At 41.8% G+C, this 19,295-nt stretch overlaps 1 protein-coding gene across 2 annotated transcripts in view; it reads left to right on the forward strand.

The window, feature by feature from the left end:
• USP48 (ubiquitin specific peptidase 48) overlaps nucleotides 1-19,295 on the forward strand; it is a 782,973-nt gene that overhangs the window by 143,261 nt on the left and 620,417 nt on the right. For both annotated transcript variants that reach the window (XM_085608904.1, XM_085608905.1), the window contains exons 4-5: nucleotides 5,519-5,646; nucleotides 14,308-14,432. In XM_085608904.1, the coding sequence (XP_085465030.1) occupies nucleotides 5,519-5,646; nucleotides 14,308-14,432 (253 nt within the window). The remainder of the gene's footprint in view (nucleotides 1-5,518; nucleotides 5,647-14,307; nucleotides 14,433-19,295) is intronic.

Here is a 19,295-nt window from a genome sequence, read left to right on the forward strand (position 1 = left end):
AAATAGAAATCATATTGTGTCACAATGGTTTACTGGAGTGCTACTGTCCTGTTTGAAAAGGTGAGGTTAGTGGCTTAGTGAACTACTGAGAGAATCCGGGCAAGTGGCGGGAAGGGCGGCTATTCAGAATTGTAAAAAGACAAGTTTCGCAAGTTAAAAATAACATCTTATGGTCGTAAATGTACGTGGAATCGGGCGTTCTAGTTGCCTGTAGAAGGTGCAGCTATTAGAGTGCTTTATCGTATGCTCGTGTGGACTCCAAGTATGTTACAGAACAAACGAGTTAAGCTGTGCGTATCACGGTGCAGAAAGAGAGTAAGTGTTAGAATCCGCGAGTAGGTTTAAAAGGCTGTGCCGCTCGTGTCTTTACGAGTGTAAAGGTCAAGTACTATATTGAATGTTACAAACAATATACACACAGAGCCTACCCCACAATTTGTCGATAATTACAACTTTACCTCATAAAGGTGCAAATTGCACTTCTTGGTGGTACCTGAGAGGCATTCACGGAACTATGTTCTAAAATAATAGGAAAGAATGTAAAAAAGGAGTTAGATGCGTCTTACTTTCTTGTAGCGCGTTTCCGCATTCGTGGCGGCCATCAGTGCTTACCGATTCCGTAAAGTCATTGACTTGTTCTGCCTCTGTTCGTGGTATCCCCGGTGACGCGGGACCGCTCAAAGTTCCGGTTTACTTAAAGAAAAATCATGGAGATGGGAAAAAGACTAGTGGAATAATTCCCGTAAGTCAATAGACATTAATACAAATAAAGAGATAGAATAGAGGCTTAGGTCATCTCGTACTTAATTCAAATAGTAGATGTGATTAAACTAATTATGAATCTCAGTTCGTATTTTAACTGGTGAGTGTAGAAAGAGTATTCATATGGCTAATGTAGTGACGCTATATTGCCGGACCTCAGTCAATGGTGATAGTGGTTAGATCATGAAGTCTACATCATGCCAGTGTGTACCACGGGATATTATCGTTCAGGCCTCGTTTGTCTGTGCCCAAGCGATTGATCCAACGTTGTTCCTTTTCAAAAAGAACACGTTCGGCGTTGTTACTTACAGTTCTTAGACTTTCCAAAACCACCCATTTGAGCTCGTTGGTGGTATGATTACTTTCTATATAATGTCTGCTCATTTTGGTGGTCAGTCTTTTACAATTGACATTGCTTTTATGTTCAGTGATCCGTAATTTGACTTTACGGCATGTCATCCCAATGTACCTCAGGTCGCAGGGGCATGTAATCATATATATTACATGCGTGGTGTTACAATTTGTATGATGACGTAGCGTCCAGGTTAGATTAGGGAGGAGTTGGATGGTTTTAGTGATTCTAGTCAAATCACACACTGAGCATGTGCCGCAGGGATAATGTCCTGTGATAGATTCTATGTTCCATGCCGCAGTGATCGTCTCTCTCGCTCTGTTTGGGGTCGGTCTCGTGTGGACTAGAAAGTCTTTGATGTTTCTTGTTCTTTTGTTCGCAAAACGGGGTTTTGGCCATTGTAAAGTATCTGAGGTGAGAATCCTCCAATTTCTGTTGACGATTTTTTTGCTTGACTTCCTAGACGTCACTATTTACTCTGAGAATAACAGCTTACACACTAAAACGTACTACAAACCTACAGCAAAAAACAGCTTACTTTCTTATCAAAGCTTCCATCCCCGTCCCCTCCGAGACAATTTACCCTACAGTCAATTTCTCAGACTCAAGAGAAATTGCAGTAATCTCAAGGACTACAAGATGCAAGCAAAGGAACTAGGTGACAGACTTGCAAGAAGAGACTACCCAAAAAGGATAATCAACAAATGTCAGAAAAGAGCTCGCAACCAGCCGAGAGAAAACCTCCTTCAAACAATCACACGGGATGAACCAAAAGATCTTCTGACATGTGTCACTACTTATAACACCATAACGAACACAGTGAAAAAAATCGTCAACAGAAATTGGAGGATTCTCACCTCAGATACTTTACAATGGCCAAAACCCCGTTTTGCGAACAAAAGAACAAGAAACATCAAAGACTTTCTAGTCCACACGAGACCGACCCCAAACAGAGCGAGAGAGACGATCACTGCGGCATGGAACTTAGAACCTATCACAGGACATTATCCCTGCGGCACATGCTCAGTGTGTGATTTGACTAGAATCACTAAGACCATCCAACTTCTCCCTAATCTAACCTGGACGCTACGTCATCATACAAATTGTAACACCACGCATGTAATATATATGATTACATGCCCCTGCAACCTGAGGTACATTGGGATGACATGCCGTAAAGTCAAATTACGGATCACTGAACATAAAAGCAATGTCAATTGTAAAAGACTGACCACCAAAATGAGCAGACATTATATAGAAAGTAATCATACCACCAACGAGCTCAAATGGGTGGTTTTGGAAAGTCTAAGAACTGTAAGTAACAACGCCGAACGTGTTCTTTTTGAAAAGGAACAACGTTGGATCAATCGCTTGGGCACAGACAAACGAGGCCTGAACGATAATATCCCGTGGTACACACTGGCATGATGTAGACTTCATGATCTAACCACTATCACCATTGACTGAGGTCCGGCAATATAGTGACACTACATTAGCCATATGAATACTCTTTCTACACTCACCAGTTAAAATACGAACTGAGATTCATAATTAGTTTAATCACATCTACTATTTGAATTAAGTACGAGATGACCTAAGCCTCTATTCTATCTCTTTATTTGTATCAATGTCTATTGACTTACGGGAATTATTCCACTAGTCTTTTTCCCATCTCCATGATTTTTCTTTAAGTAAACCGGAACTTTGAGCGGTCCCGCGTCACCGGGGATACCACGAACAGAGGCAGAACAAGTCAATGACTTTACGGAATCGGTAAGCACTGATGGCCGCCACGAATGCGGAAACGCGCTACAAGAAAGTAAGACGCATCTAACTCCTTTTTTACATTCTTTCCTATTATTTTAGAACATAGTTCCGTGAATGCCTCTCGGGTACCACCAAGAAGTGCAATTTGCACCTTTATGAGGTAAAGTTGTAATTATCGACAAATTGTGGGGTAGGCTCTGTGTGTATATTGTTTGTAACATTCAATATAGTACTTGACCTTTACACTCGTAAAGACACGAGCGGCACAGCCTTTTAAACCTACTCGCGGATTCTAACACTTACTCTCTTTCTGCACCGTGATACGCACAGCTTAACTCGTTTGTTCTGTAACATACTTGGAGTCCACACGAGCATACGATAAAGCACTCTAATAGCTGCACCTTCTACAGGCAACTAGAACGCCCGATTCCACGTACATTTACGACCATAAGATGTTATTTTTAACTTGCGAAACTTGTCTTTTTACAATTCTGAATAGCCGCCCTTCTCGCCACTTGCCCGGATTCTCTCAGTAGTTCACTAAGCCACTAACCTCACCTTTTCAAACAGGACAGTAGCACTCCAGTAAACCATTGTGACACAATATGATTTCTATTTTGTGTCCCTAGGAATACCCAATGCTGTTGTTTTCCTTTTTCTACTAGGCACAGATACCATGGATCTGACCCTTATACACATAATTAGTGAATAATTTTCACTACCCAAGGAGCCACAACGCGCCTTCCTTCAGATCGGTCCTGACGAAATCCTTTAGACTTTTACAGAAGGCTGAAACATGTTGACCCTGACCCTTGACATCTAAAAGTACGGTAGACCAGTAACTCGGTCTATATCCTTACTTCAACATTTTTATTTTTCTCTTTTTCAACATTCTCTCAATAAAGTCTCATTAAAAAAAGTGATTAAGAGAATTTTAACCTCACTTTATCAAGAGCACTTCTCACACCCTCCCTCCCTCATATTCATCTCTGGACGCTACTGTTTTACCAGTTGGTCTTCCTCCTGGCGGAGGACAGCATACATACTAAAAAAGACCCTATGATGATGCTGTACTAGTACACATTAGCGGTGACCCAGTAAATACCACCTTCGCGCCTGTGTACAGTTGTGAGGGTTCTTTTATGACGGAACCAAGAGCAAATAGACCCTGGCGACACAGGACAAGTGGTCCACTCTCTATTGATTCTTTGCGTGTGTTGTTTAATAAACATCATTTAGTGCATTACCAATTTTGGTTGCCCTGTTTGGCTTTGTACATCTCATTGTGTAATGAAGGAAAGCGAGGGAGGAGACGATGATGTAATGCTTCATTACTTACCGGTAATTGCATTACTCTGAGTCCTTTTCACTCGCTACTATTAATTGCATGCATCCCCCCCCCCCCCCTCCCTGGTAGTCCAGGCCAACCATCCATTGGTGTTGTCGGTTTACGTGATATTACAGGAGGAAGGAGGGTAGTTTTTATTGGTGATAAAGATCATGTGGTATGGGTGTCTGGTAAGGCAGGAATGCCTCATTGTTGTAATAGATAGAAGCAAGGGAAGAGGACTCAGAGGAATGCAATTACCAGTAAGTAATTTAAGCATTATCCTTTTTGATAGCACCTTCAAATATGTTAATTTAGCATGTCTATTGCACAAAAAACTATTGTTTGATTTAATAAATTAATCTTCTGCCCCATATATAATACAAATCTAGCCTCCTATAGGTTTCACATGACACCCCTTGACTTGCCTCTTAGTTCATTAACAGTATGTTTCTCAAATCATGTTTAAAAACTATCTGTTTTAACAAATAAGTAACTAAAGCATGAAGTAGCACACTGTGATTTGCAATCGGCACATTTTCCACTGAAATATTTACAAAATTACCAAGTGAAATGCCGTTTTGCTGATGAACGATATAGGGGCAGATTACGATGCGGCTCGATAGGCTTCTGAGCCGCATCATAATGGGCCAATTGGATTACTTTCCAACTGCCTCATTTTGATGGAGTTGGTGGGAAAGAAATCCAACCAGTCATTCCGGCTGGCTTCCGACATGCTCGGAGAGATCGACTGCCAGTCCGAATGCAGCAAGTAATCTTAAGGGCGGGCCTTTCCGCCGTTGAGACTACGATGATGGTTTCCGACATGGTTTCCATGACTGTCTGTCCGATGAAAGTGTCTTTGGGGGCCCCTTGGGTGCATGGCCTCCGGTTGGAGGCCGGGGGGGGGGCACCTGGGGTGCTACCCTGTTGATTCCTGCACCTTGTGGCAGGCACCTTGAGGTGCAGGAATGAACCACACCTCCCATTTCATTATGGGAGCATGCATTATTGCAGGTTTACGGCCGTAATGCATGCTCCCATGGTGAAATATAGAATGCGACAGAACAGTGTTTGGCCGCATCCTCTAAGGTACTGACAAATCTAATGCTTATTATTGGGTATCTCATTGTGTTCTTCCCAAATGAACATGCAAGGCTGACTTGAAAGTTGTAAGCAAAATTCTTTGATTGTGACAGTTTGCCAAGCTGCCAAATGTGTATAGCGTCTATGACTTACATTCCTAGAGATGGCTTTAGCATTATACCCCGATACAATGTTCTTTGCTAACATTTTGAATTTGTTTGCAGAGTATGAGCCTCAGACCATCTGTGAGCACCTGCAGTACTTGTTTGCATTACTCCAGAACAGCAATAGACGTTATATTGATCCATCATGTTTTGTCAAAGCCTTGGGTCTGGATACTGGACAGCAACAGGTAATGAACTAGGGGTAGTAAGGCACATCAACAATACTTAATGGTGGGAAAGTTCATTCCTTATAAAGATGATTTTATTTTAAAGTCTGGCTGGACAGTGCTGCTGTCTCCAATGACCAATTGTTGAAAGTTTTTTTTTTTTTTTTTAATATACATATTGTGGGTGTTTGGCTTTGTCTAGTAAGGATTTTTGTTTTGCCTTCATGTTGCTCTCTGATCTATCATTGCACCTCATATGGAATGCTGTCATTGCAGCTCATTAGAGATTATTTTACATCTCTAAAGTACTTTCAGTAATCCAACTTTAAATTGGTGTTCACATAGATGCATATTAGAAAGAAAACCATTGCTTGTTTTGTTTTTTCACTACAGTAACTTTTTCAATATTTTAGTCTGGTTTGGAAATGAAAGTCAGACGTATTGGCATTGTCCTTGCTAATTATTTGTTCATAAATTATGAGCATTACATTTGTTTCAGCATTGAAACTTCAGTAGATGAATATGTTTGGTAGGACCTGGAGAGGTAACGGTTCTGCTAGATGTAGGCCAAGACTGCAGAGTCCTTGTTATCTCTCCATAATGGTTTCTTCACGTGTAGTGCTCAGCTGTTTTCAGAGACATTTAAACTAGCTCAGCAAATCAATGATGCAAACTGCTCTCAGGGTGACTACTGATTTGGTAGTGATTTTTGCCCCTCCCCCTGAAGCCATGCTCGTGCATGCCCACACGCTTAGGAGAAGCAAGGCGGAGGACGGTTCGTTGTTCTCTGCCCAGGTCAAGCAGTTCCTGCCTGACGCCATCCATTTGCCCCCTCCCACCCGATATAGTCAGTTGTATGCTTCGGCATTTACCCCCTACCCCCTGATACGATTAAAACGGTTGCATGCTTCGCTCCTCTTCTGTGGCCTTCCGGTGAGCCTTCAACTATTTAGTATTGCTGCTACTGCCGCCATGCTCTCCGCTTAGTCACCGCGCCCTGTCCGCTCACCGAGGCGGGTGGACTCGGGTGTACAGCAGGACAGGCGGTCCGGCATGGCCAGGTGGTGCATGGTGATTGGTGACTACAGATATATCACTGCGTTTGGGGCCATAAAGGGCAACTCCTGCAAGTGATTCTTTTTGCAGTGGGGGGCAGCAGCTTTAAAATGTGCCTTGAGACTTTCACAGCTCCAGCTAGTTCCAACTACTGCCTGTCTGCTTGCTACAAATTATAATTGCAACTATTTTATTTAGTGTGAGTGGAGGCAGCAGCACCAGCAAGACCAAGGTGAGGGGGTAAGTGGATGGCTGCTGGGCAGTCTGCTATACTGAAACTGATTTCTACTGCAATGCGATCTGTGGACCCGTGCCTGTTTTTTAGGGGTGCCACATAGACAGATAGCTGCAGGTGTGCACCTTTCAAAGCACCAACAACTCGCTTGTAGCGCTGCCTATCACCCAGTGGTACTTCCTGCACCCGGCCATACCTACAGCGCAGCACAGCTTTGCAGCCAGATGCCAAATTCACAATGGGTAAGCGTAAAGCCCCAGGAGGTCCAACCTGAGTGCACTCACCCCCACAACCCTTCAGGACTACTAGTATAGACAAAATGTTGCAAAGGGCGGTGGGGATTATCTCCACAGAACTAGCATTGACGGAGAGGAGACTTACTGGGAACCCCCCACTATTCTTCGCCACTTAATTCAACTGCTGTAGACAGCAAAGCGGATCACCCGGGGCTGGGTAATAATCAAGGTAATGCAGAGGGAGCAACTCAGGGTCCTAATTCAAAGGGGGCACGAGCTAAATCCAGCTCTTGACTGTCACGTGCTGCTAAACGGCCCAGGCAACGAACCTTGTCCCAACCCTCTCCCAAGTCCCTGATAGACCACGTGCAGATTCGAATAATTTTTACCTTTCCAATTCTAATGACAAAGGGTTCCTGCATACACCTCACTGGGCTGTGAACCTCACGGAATCTTTCATTGGGAGAATTAAAAACTATTTACATCAAGAATTTTCCACATTGTTAGTGCGTATGGAGTCCATCGAAAAGGGCCTTGATGGGATTTTATCATGGTCAAACTGAGCTGCATGTTTCATTTCAGTAGTTAAGGATGGTGCTCAGTTCATAAACCCTGTGAGTCAACGCAAACTGGCCAAAGACCCTGATACCCAGAAACCGGGGCAGCTGCAACTGTAACTAGAGATGCTGTCAATAGCTAGGGGAATGGACAGAGGTTATGCATGAGAGTGCTCCACATACTGCAAAAGCAGCAGCAGTGAGTGAAGCCCCATTGCCCACAAACAAGGCAACTATTGGGAATTCGGCCACCTACGTCAACTACTTTAATCCCCACACAGAGTCAGCTGGTGAACAACCTTCCACCAGCATCCTGTCCCTATAGTATTGTCCTGGTTCATGTTCCTGAACTGAACATGAACCAAAAAGAGGGACAAGAGGAAAGGACTAATACATGTTTAAACTGGATGGGCCAAAACAGGAAGTTCCCTTATTATATGGCTAATGATATTCTGCTTACACAAAGAGTGGGGTGGCTGGGGTCGGGGCCCAAGGGCCTCAGTGGTAATTATGATTCCCCCCTTTCCCCCAAGTAGTGCAGAGGTTGTTATTTGGCCCCACTTATGAGAGAGACGAGGATTGAGCTAGTACCATAGGGGTATTTGTATAAACCAACCTGCCCTATGGAATTTGACAACCTTGCAATAAAGTCATGTATTTGTAAAGGACCTGATAGGGTTCCTGTAAGGCACAAGCAGAATTCTGTTGGCTTTAGGATTCCCACTTCTAATCGTTTTGATGCCCTGGAGGGGGTGAAGTGACAAACCACTGACCAGATAGGCTCTCCCTAGCTGCTCTCTCTCCACTATGAAAGATCAGGGACAAAGTGAATGGTGGTAAAGCTTATAATCACAGGGAGGGAAGTTCAATAGGACTATTCTGGCCCTAGTCTTAGTCATGAGGGGCATGCTGGAAAGAGGGACGTAACTGCTGCAGGGATATGTAGGCCTATGGAACGTGGCAAAGATAGCTCCCCAGTGGATCCAGGCCATGTGGAGGTGAGCTCGAAGGATTCCATGGGCCTGCCTGCTCTCCAGGTTCAGTCTGTTCCCTGGTTGGTAATGGCGATCACATGGGTTTGAATAACCCTAAGGCATCTGGGACAAAATTCTAACCTGTAGGAGCAAAACATTTTGTCCCGGAACATAGCAGGATTTGCCTCTAAGCTAAACATCCTGGAGTGGGCAGAGTTTATAGACCTACACTCTGTCTCTTCCAGGAAACCTGGTCTGTAAGGCCATTGTTTCGCTCAGGTTATGCCAACATTAGCAAAATAAATTGATTTCAGGTGGAATGGGGAAGGCCTTCGGATGGGTTTTCTATATGGTTTCATGCCAGCTTAAACAGCAGAGCTAAAGAAGTACCGGTACCATCCCCAGATATTCTTTCTGTTGGGGTGACTACCATGTCCCAAACTGTGTATTTTTATAATGTATATCTTAGGCCAGATGGAACCTCACATGAGTCTTCTATAATTAAACTGTTAACCACCCATATGACCGTAGTCGAGGGGAGTGTTTTGAAGGTTGTGGGGGGCGACTTGAACTGCCAATTTGAGCCCTTAGATGATAATGTTGTAACTCTTACTTCTGGAGTAGAGAACATCTGGGGTATCCCTCGATTCGCTATGGCCTCAATTAAGGGTCATCTCTGGCATTATAAATTAATGTTTTTCCCTTGAACATAGGTCTGCGTGCTGTGAATGGGAGATCAATGTCTGACACTGAAGGGAGGTATCGTAAATTGTGCTTCCGGGATAAGTCTCATTGGCTATATTCTAGTGTATATAAGGGCTTGGCCACTCATGATTGATTTGTTTCGTTGTGCAGCGATGTGATAGTGATCACAACGCATTAGTCCTTGAGGCTGGCTTTCCTTCACTTGGTAAGATTACTGGTATTGAAGACCCCATTGATTGTAGGCTGCATGTGACAACTAACATGCGCAGAAGGGCTAGTAGGACTTGGAGGAGTGGTTGGGGGGGAATCTATTCCCTGGTAGCTGATGGTTTAAGGGATCTTGTAAATGTAGAAAGTGGGGCCTACACGGGAGCGAAATAGGTGTTTGGGGTCCATATTGTTTACTAATATTTAACAACATCCTGGGTGGAACACCAATCCCTCCTGCTTGGGGAGGGGCCGAAATTATCTCCATCCATAAAAAGGGATCTTCAGTTAATCCCCGTAATTACAGGCCCATCAGTCTAAAATCTGAATCCACATTTTTTTTAGTACTTTACTCCTTGATCGATTGCAACTGTGGATGGGTGAAAAAGAAATACTGTCTCCCTGCCAGACAGGATTCAGGGAGGGTATCAGTACAGTGGACTAGGTCTTCCAGTTCCAATTAATTTTCTGGAAGACGATGGTCCTAAATATAGGCAGTCTATACATTTAATTTGTTGACCTTTTGTCAGCGTTTGATTTAGTACCTCTTATGAAACTATCGCAGGTTTTGGCTGATTTGGGTGTATCTGCTGACCTGTTGACTTTATTAATTAGATTACACAGCAATAATTTTGCAGATGTCCGCTCTGTATCCTCTGGCAAACTGACTTTCCTGTGGATCGGGGGGTAAGGCAGGTTTGTGTCCTTTCCCCTACTCCCTTTTCCCTTTATGTTAACAATTTGATTTCTTTCTTGATATTTGTGATGGTGCTATGCCATGGTTGGTTAGTACTGAAATTCCAGTATTGATATTTGTGTACGATTCCCTCCTCATATCAAAAACACTGATGGGGCTTCAAAAATTCTGTTGTTTTGAGAGTCTGTGCCCAGAGTGGTCATAGATCAAACAAAATTTATGAATGTAAGTCCCAGCCATTCTACCAGAGTTAATCGCAAGCTAAGTTGTGTTCCCGTAGACCGTATTAGTGTTTTTGACTATCTGGGGCTGACCCTTACTGAAGATTTTGATTGGAGATGTCATATTGAAAAGAGAAGACTTAAATTAACCCAACACAGTGGGGTGTTGATAACAGCATAAAACAACTCACATTTCCACACAGTCTCTCCAACAATCCAAATGTATAAAATGCAGACACTAGGAGCTGCCTTGTATGTGGTGGAGCTTTGGGGGCATAAGGATATTTCTGCTTTGCTAGTTAGTGAGAACTGCTTCCTATGTCAGCTATTGTTAATACCTAATAGTACACCACTGCTACCACTTAGGCTTGACCTGGGAGTAAGGCCTATCACTGAGTGGGTGGGGATCAGTCCTTTACTGTTTTGGAGATGGATCTGGGCCTTGCCAGAACTGTACTCCTATCGAACTGGCCTCAAAGAAGTGTTATGGATCCCAGGATCAGGAAACATACCTTGGATAAAATACATTAAAGATACTTTGACTAAGGTAGGGTGTATGGATCGGTAGACCGAACCGGAGGTCGCTGTGACAGTTAGGAAAACACTGTTAAGGAGGAGGTATCGGCAACACAAAATGGATCAACATCTGGCATTCTCCACATATGGCACCCTGACCGACTCTTCCTCAAGATCTGAGTAGACTATAGCTTGGAACAGTTTTTAGATTAAATAGTCTCCTTTGACTTGAAAGTTGTACATGCAGTTCAGATACAGCACCGTACCCATAGCCTCTTTTACTGGCAAATGGGCAAGTAAAGAGAGCCCTACAGGATTCACCTGCCCTAGTTATTAGGCAGATAGGGAGTCAGAAGTGAATATTCTGTTTTTCTGCCCAGCTTATGTTAAAAGCAGGAAAAAGTGTATTATTCCAGTTTGTCTGCCTTTTGGTGTTTTATCTTGTCATATGTTTACTGTATTTATTTGTGTCTTAAAATTTTATGGGGTTTAATTCAGGTCATATATTATTTGTTTTACTTTTATGGCATATAGCCAAAATAAAGTTAATAAAGTAATTGTATGGATTTGTTTGTTGTAGTGGAAAGGCACTTGATTTTTCCACTAAAATGCTTTACCCAAAGGGACAAATCTACTAAAAAAGTGAGGGGTCTTTCACATCGTCATAATTTGCAACAGCTTGCTATTTAAAAAAATGTTTCAAGTATCCATGTTTTATAGAAGAGAAAATTATTTATTTAGAGGTTTTTTTATAGCACAAACAAGACTTTCAGGTAACGGAGTGCTTTAGAAGAGTAACCAAGCAGGTATGTTACAAAACAATAGTATATAAAAACATAGTATAAGTCATGAGGATAATATTAGCAAAAGGCAGAAGAGCGATAAGAACACATAGTGAATTATAACTGCTGGCATGAGCATAGTTTGATAGGTGTCAGAATGGTGTGTAGAACGGTGTGTAGATGGCTGGGAAATGCCAGAAAAATGTGTGGATCTTGGGAATATGGGCGAAGGCATGACAAGATGCAACGACAAACAGGCAGGAAAGAGTCACTCATGAGCAAAGGGAGGAATGTCCTTAGTGTGAAAGGAATTTGTTGGATAGTTGAATATTGACTTCTTTTCTGAAGAAGGATATAGATGTAAATAACATTCTTTCATTCGTTAGCATTAAAACTGTGCCTAACAACATACACAGTACAGCAATGGATTAAAATAGGGCAAAAGGGCAGATTTGCTGACGTAAATGCATAAAGGTGTTGTATTATTTAAACAGCTCTATGCCAAAAAAGTGGCAAAATGCTGAAATACATTCAGAATAAACTCAGTATGATACAAGTGTGATGCTTATGTTGTACAGGCATGATTAATTACAGTTGGGACTCAACAGTAGCTCAAATGTTGCTGCTACAGATTTGGTTATAAAAAATTCCAAAAGAGGACTATCCAAGTGAAGCAAGTTTAGGTCGTACACAGAGATTAAATAAATCATGTTCTAAAGTTTCTCCATGTGTATTTAATCCTTGCAGCATTTGACTGTTTCGAAGGATTGTGATTTATTTTTATTTTATTTATATATAAATGGCTCAAAAGGAATAGCGGAATGTAATTTTCATCTCATTGACCACTGCAAAGGTCCTATCGACTGATAACTTGCAGTTAAATCATTAAAAAAAAAAAACTACTGGCCAATCCCACTACTCTATCAAGCCTTCGCCCAATCTCACTACTTCCGATTCTAAGCAAAATCATTGAAAAATTGGTAAATGGTGAACTAACGCGTTTCTGGAAAAAGCTAACATCTTACATCCACAGCATTCGGGTTTCCGCCCAAACACTCTACAGAGCTTGCTCTGTTGGAGGTCACAGATACTTTAAAGTTAACGCTGGATCCGGAAACAAAATGCAGTCCAGATTTCACTAGACCTATCAGCTGCATGTGATACCATCTTCTATAATATCCTGCTGCACAGTATCAAGGGTTGTGAAATCTCCCATCTGGCACTGTCGTGAATTAGATCCTTCCTCTCGGACCGCAGACAAATGGTAATGTTAGGTTCTTTTTTTTATCCCCCGAAAAGACTGTGACCTCCGGGGTTGGTACCTCAGGGCTCTTTGCTCAGCCCCTCATTATTTAACATCTGCATGGCTCCGATAACCTCCTTTGGCACTAAAGCCCCATCTTATGCCTACGATACCCAGTTGATCTTGTCGTTGGATAAAAACTCTATTGGCTCCGATGTCAATTTTAAAAACATCTTAAACAAATTCATCAAATCACCTTAAGTGTATTACCGACAAAACTGCGTATGCTTCTCGATAATTCCAATTCTTTTGAATCCAGCTCTATGGTGGCCCAACTCTACAATCTGAGTCCAGGACTTAAACTTGTACAATTAAAGAAAAACATCACTAAGGAGTCATCTGAACTTATTCTAGAACAGATGACCTGCAGAAAATGACGTCTATGATATGACTCCAAGGTGCAGAGAAACTAACTGAGCTTCAAGTTTAGCAAGGAGTGGTCTAGCATAATGTGCTGGAAAATCAGTTACTACTAACAAGAACAAACTGGAACTTCTTGGTTTAAACAGGGAAGTGAACAGACTAAAGTTGAAAAGCACCCCAAAGAAAAACTTCGAAAACTAACCCTGCCAAATCACAATAGTGACACATTTATACAATGGCCTGCACACGTCTAACTCTGAACCACTGTAAAGTGCTGCAGCAAACACAAATGCTGATGCAAGCACTCCTAGGAAACCATTGAGCTTAAGCCCTTGAGGACTTAATAAATTACTAATGTACTTGCTGACCTACTGGCGTTGGAGAAAGGACATGTCGTTGTTTTATTGCAGCCCTGCCTCATATTAAAGCTGCTGGCAATATGACCAGAAGTTTCAGATGCAGCCATCTGTGTCATAGGCATATGTTAGAATGAAGGGGTGTGGTCATCTGGTAATTAGCACAGCCGATGACCACACTTCACATGAGCAAATGAGAAATACTGTATTTCAATTCCTGGTTTGTATTTGTTTCATCTCTGTATTAGCAGGAATAAAATAATGGATTACTGTTCAGTGAACACTAATTATAAGTGTCAGGAATTAATTCCAGAATTCTACCACACACTTTTTGTTGGTCTTATCTGGAAAAGGTGCTATTATTTTTTACAGTGATAATTTGTGATTTTTGTAAAAGAACTGGGTATTGCCATGCTTCACCAAGAGCACATGTTGCATAAAACAATTTGATTTTCTGTTTAATTTTGTTTGTAGGATGCCCAAGAATTTTCAAAACTTTTTATGTCGCTGTTGGAGGATACACTTTCCAAACAGACAAATCCAAATGTACGGGAAATTATTCAGAAGCAGTTCTGTGGACAGTATGCTTATGTGACAGTGTAAGTATGAGAAGGGCTTTGCTTTTTCCCCACCGTTTGAGGGGTAGGCCTTATTACTTGTTGTACACCAGCAGGCTTCATTTTTCATTCTTTAGTGTTACATTATCCACCTGGAGTAGCATTCAGCATTGCTGTTTTCTCAAGGTTGTTTGAAGTCCTAGTCTGTCTAGGAAAAAACAGAAAAGTGTGTAGGTTTCTGGTGATCAGTATATCTTTTTATAACCACTTTATAAAGTTTTCATGCAGTACTGATTAGAATAATATACAACACCAAATTATTTCCTTATTTGCATCATGTTTTTACTGTGTTTGTGATTTGCCTTTTCTCTTCCTTATCTTCCATTAAGGACTCACTAGTTCCTGGTGCTCATTAATAACTCCATCAACTGGAGATGCTACCAGTGCAGTCTTGCATTTCTCCTTTTTCCTTCTGTCCTGCTCCATCTAGTTGAAATGCAAAGAGTTGTAAATCACTTAAAGCAACTCCATTCCTGTAATATTCTATCATTTTGTGTAATATTGTTTATTATGATTTGATCCTTTTCTACCCATTTTTAGCTTTAGTACAGGAATTATTCTAGGCACCCTTTCGAATGAAATGATCCTGGGAACATTATAATTCGATGTGTATGTTCTTTAACTATATTCTGTTATATATGGTTAGTAGAGAGTTGTTAAGTATTTAGTTTTATTAAGTGGTTTATGTAGGTTAATGTAGAACTGAATTTCATTGGCTTGAGCTAGGCGAGGATCTTTGTAATGCCTTATACGTATGATTTGGCGTGCTGAAGGACTTCTCATTTTTTGTTGATTTAGGTGGTCAGTTGCCCATTGCTCGTCTAATGCAGAGTGAGTTTTTTTATTTTTATTTTTTAGGGTCGTCACAGTGCAGGAAATGTTTATGATGTGGCGCTCTGTCATTGAGGGTATGGCATGAATGTTCTGGTTTTATGATTTACGTTGGTAAGGAAAGAGACAGTACTGTTGAGTTGGAGACTTGCTATGCATATGGGGATTTATTTTCTGTAGTGTGTACTGTTGTAAAAATGCAATTGTAGGAGTGAATGAAACAATGTTTTGCAGTGTTACTGTTTTGTGAATGGTGATGTTGAATATTGGTGCTTGTGATTTACAATGATAACAGATTGCAGGTCATCAAAAACATACGCTGTATGTTAACTTAATTTAAAATTTCTCTTTTAGCACCTGATTCTCTTAATACCTGGTATTCTTTATGATAACAAATTCCTCTTACCATAGTGTGGTAAATAAAAATTCCTTTACCGGGACTGAATTTGATACAGAAACATTATAAAATAGCTCAGTAAAATGAGAGGCAGAATCCGTGATATTAGAGTTTCGGAATGGGCTTTATTCCAATAATCGATTATAATCGGATGCTTCAAGTTCCATCACCACGGGGGTTCAGGAAGTGAAGTACATATTTTATTGACAAGAAGTAACTTTTATAGTACATACATTATAATGAAGTGAATACAGTAGGCGTAACAATTGATAAGGACATTGACGTTTGGTCTGCGTAACCGAAAATGGGTGTAATAATGAGTAAAAAGGAACATGATTGGTTATGATGTAATACATAGGTGGATCTATAAGATAATACTTGGCATTGATGCGCGCGCAGCAGTATGACGTGTAATTGACGTGTAACTAGGGGGTGACGGGGACTTGACATTTAGCTCTATATGTGAAGACGAGAAGTCTGGGGGGTCAAGTCAACCTAATCCCAAATCATATCTAACATCCTATGTTTAAAGAACTATGTTATCCATAAAAGAGGGACTCTCGGACAGAATCTATTCTATACTGACTGTGCGTGCGTGTACAAGCGTCTAAGTGTCTACACTGAATGCGAGGGGGTAGGAATATTCCATGGTAACAGGGCTATGAATTACTTGCATGAGGACAGAGAAGATGGGCCTTTTTGCTTGGTAACTGGAAGAATGTTTACTTAAACTACTTAGGCAGGAATGCATCGGCTGAGGGGGAGGCAGATAATTCGAAGGTGAAATACAGTTCTTGGCAGAGAGTAAGCTGATGTCAGGCTTCGTGAGCCGCGCAGAGAATGAGACAAAGTTCATGGTCACAGATGTAGGCTCGGGCTGGAGCTTTCAGAGGCAGAAGGCAAGAGGAGTTTTGATGACAGAATCAGGGCCTACTTGCCTGGACTGAAAAGTGGCATAAGTGAACCATATAAAGCCGATGGCCTTTCATATTTAGGAATGGGATATCCGGCCTATACATGGCGGATCTGTCAAAGGACATGTTGACATGTTGACGGTGGACGCACATGTATTTGCGTCTTCATAACTGGAACTGGAGGGAACATACATGTACTTGTGACATGCACATGGAACCGTTGGGGTCCAAGATAGGGGACATAACTGACCAGAAAAATCCATATTTCCACATTCCCTCCTTGTCCCCTACTTGCCCTTCAAGAGATATCAATCTTCATCAATCCATTGATCTGTTCATATAGCATCATTTGTTCTTCTTTCTTCTTCCGGGATCTTGAATGAAAATCTTGATGTGGAATGCACGATGTGGCACACAGACCACAAATTGCTGGTCCACATTGTAGACATAGACAGCAACTGAATAGTATGAAAAGGCCAATACCTAGGAAGGATAAAACTCTCCATCCCCAGGCTGATACCGCATTCCAAAACCAACTGGACCAAGTCCAAGTGCCTGGGTTCTGGTGTATCTGGCTTACAATCTTATGAAGGCGAGTGATGGCTTTATATACAGATGGCGAATTTTCTGGTATGAATACGCAGCAGCTTGATCCGATGACCCTACAAGCTCCGCCCCTATCAGCCAGGATGACGTCAAGGACAAGACGATTTTGAAGCACAACAATCCGCATAGCAGACTGCTCTTCCGTTAAATTGCCTAAGGCGGAAATAGTCTCATTCACTACTGCTTCAAGGGTTCTAGTTAATCTACGTATCAGCTTACTATTAGTAACAGTACCTATATAGGGAAAGATGCCTTTATTAAAATCTACATACTTGTCCCATGCCGTCTCAGTGTAATCGACAATGGGGAGATCTCTCCGTTCTCTGTTGTGTACTAAATGAATATTTCTGTAATAATCAGGAGGAGCTAGGAAAACAGGTGGCAAAAGGAATGCAATGTAGCAGGTACCATCCCAATCTAGAGGTAGACGCATATATGCAGTCTGACCACATATAAAGTAGGAGTGGCGAGAAGCTCTAAATGAAGATTTTCCTTGATCACTGAATTCTACCATAGTAGTGCATTTACTATGGCCCATATGTATGGAACCAACCTTTCTTACACATAATTCACCCCTCGCTGGGAATACTGACATGGTGGGTAAGACTAGTTCAATTTCAGATACGACATTTAGAATCATGAGATTAGGTGTAAAATTACCTAATCCATATACTTCATTTTCTAGATCAGTTCCTGTTCTTTTGGGGCGACCCTCCTTGTCAGGGTAACAGACCTTGAGTAAAGCTAGGTTCAGATTTCCCCATACCCAATGATCTTGGTAAACTGCTGTGTCTGAGTCTATGGAATTAATTAAGCTAAACCATGCTCCACAGGAGCCATTATGTGTAAATGGATGTGGAAAGAAAGGCAGGACTCCTTCATAATTCTGATAGGGAGGGAGTCGGCCACACACCCAACAATTGGTGGCATTACTAGTCTGATGGGAATGATGTAACATACTAATGAAAGTGTTATTGCGCAGCGCAAGTCTATAAGACAATTCATGCGGAGGTAAGTCACTAAAAGAATGTTCAGCAGCAACATTATAAACATGTCTAGAAATAGGGTAATATATGTGCAACAACATACTTGTAATAATTATTAAAAGACTCAATAAAAACAAAATTAATAATGTCACTATGCAGTGGCTACGCAGTGATTTACAATACGCCTGTCGTTTCAACATTTTTCGGGTATTTTCTCTACTCAGGTCCAAGGGATACATGTCAGAGACAATTCAACCGCTTCACCTTGGAGAGGACTTAAACAATCAAATTGCTCGACTGGTTGGGCCTAAGCTTTAGTTTGTAATTTTCAGATTTGTTAGGTTCAACAAAAGGGAGTTTTGTATCAGTCTGTGAGGGAGTGCAGGGCACAATGTCTATATCCGAAGATAGTCCATGAAATTTCTTGATGTGGCTTGAATGAATCCAGCCCTTGCGGCCCTCGATCTTCACGGCTGTTCTTGTGGTCAACAGGACCAACTTGGGTGCTTTCCACCTGGGCTCCAGCTGAGTCTTTCGGTCGAAATTCCTCACAAAGACAAGATTACCCGGAACCACGTCATGGGGTTTCACCTCAGTGTTGTCGGGAAAGGCTGCAGCTACCTGTGAACGAGAAGATTGTAGTGCAGACATCAAGGAGGCCAAGTAATCTGTCAGCATATTACAGTCAATATCAGTTATTTTGCGTGGTATAGGCGTCCCCCACATATTCGGTGGTCTACCGAAGATCACCTCATACGGGGATAGCCCTGTTCGAGAGTGTGCTACCATTCTCATGTAAAAGAGTGCAACTGGTAACGCTACTACCCAGTCGACACCTTTCTCTCTGCATATTTTGGACATTCTAATTTTCAGTATCTGGTTATGTCTTTCTACGAGACCTGCTGCCTCGGGATGTCGGACACAGTGGAATTTCCACTGATATCCTAACAGAAGTGAAACGTGTTTCATTAATTCGGATGAGAACGGCTGGCCGTTATCTGAGTAGACAGCACGTGGTAAACCGTATCGTGGGAAGAATTCTCGAACCAACTGTTTGGCAGTAGTCGGGGCAGTGTAATCTGAAACCGGGTATGCCTCCGTCCAACGGGAC

Source organism: Triturus cristatus, chromosome 1_2, assembly GCF_964204655.1.
Source record: "Triturus cristatus chromosome 1_2, aTriCri1.1, whole genome shotgun sequence".
Lineage (NCBI taxonomy): Eukaryota > Metazoa > Chordata > Amphibia > Caudata > Salamandridae > Triturus > Triturus cristatus.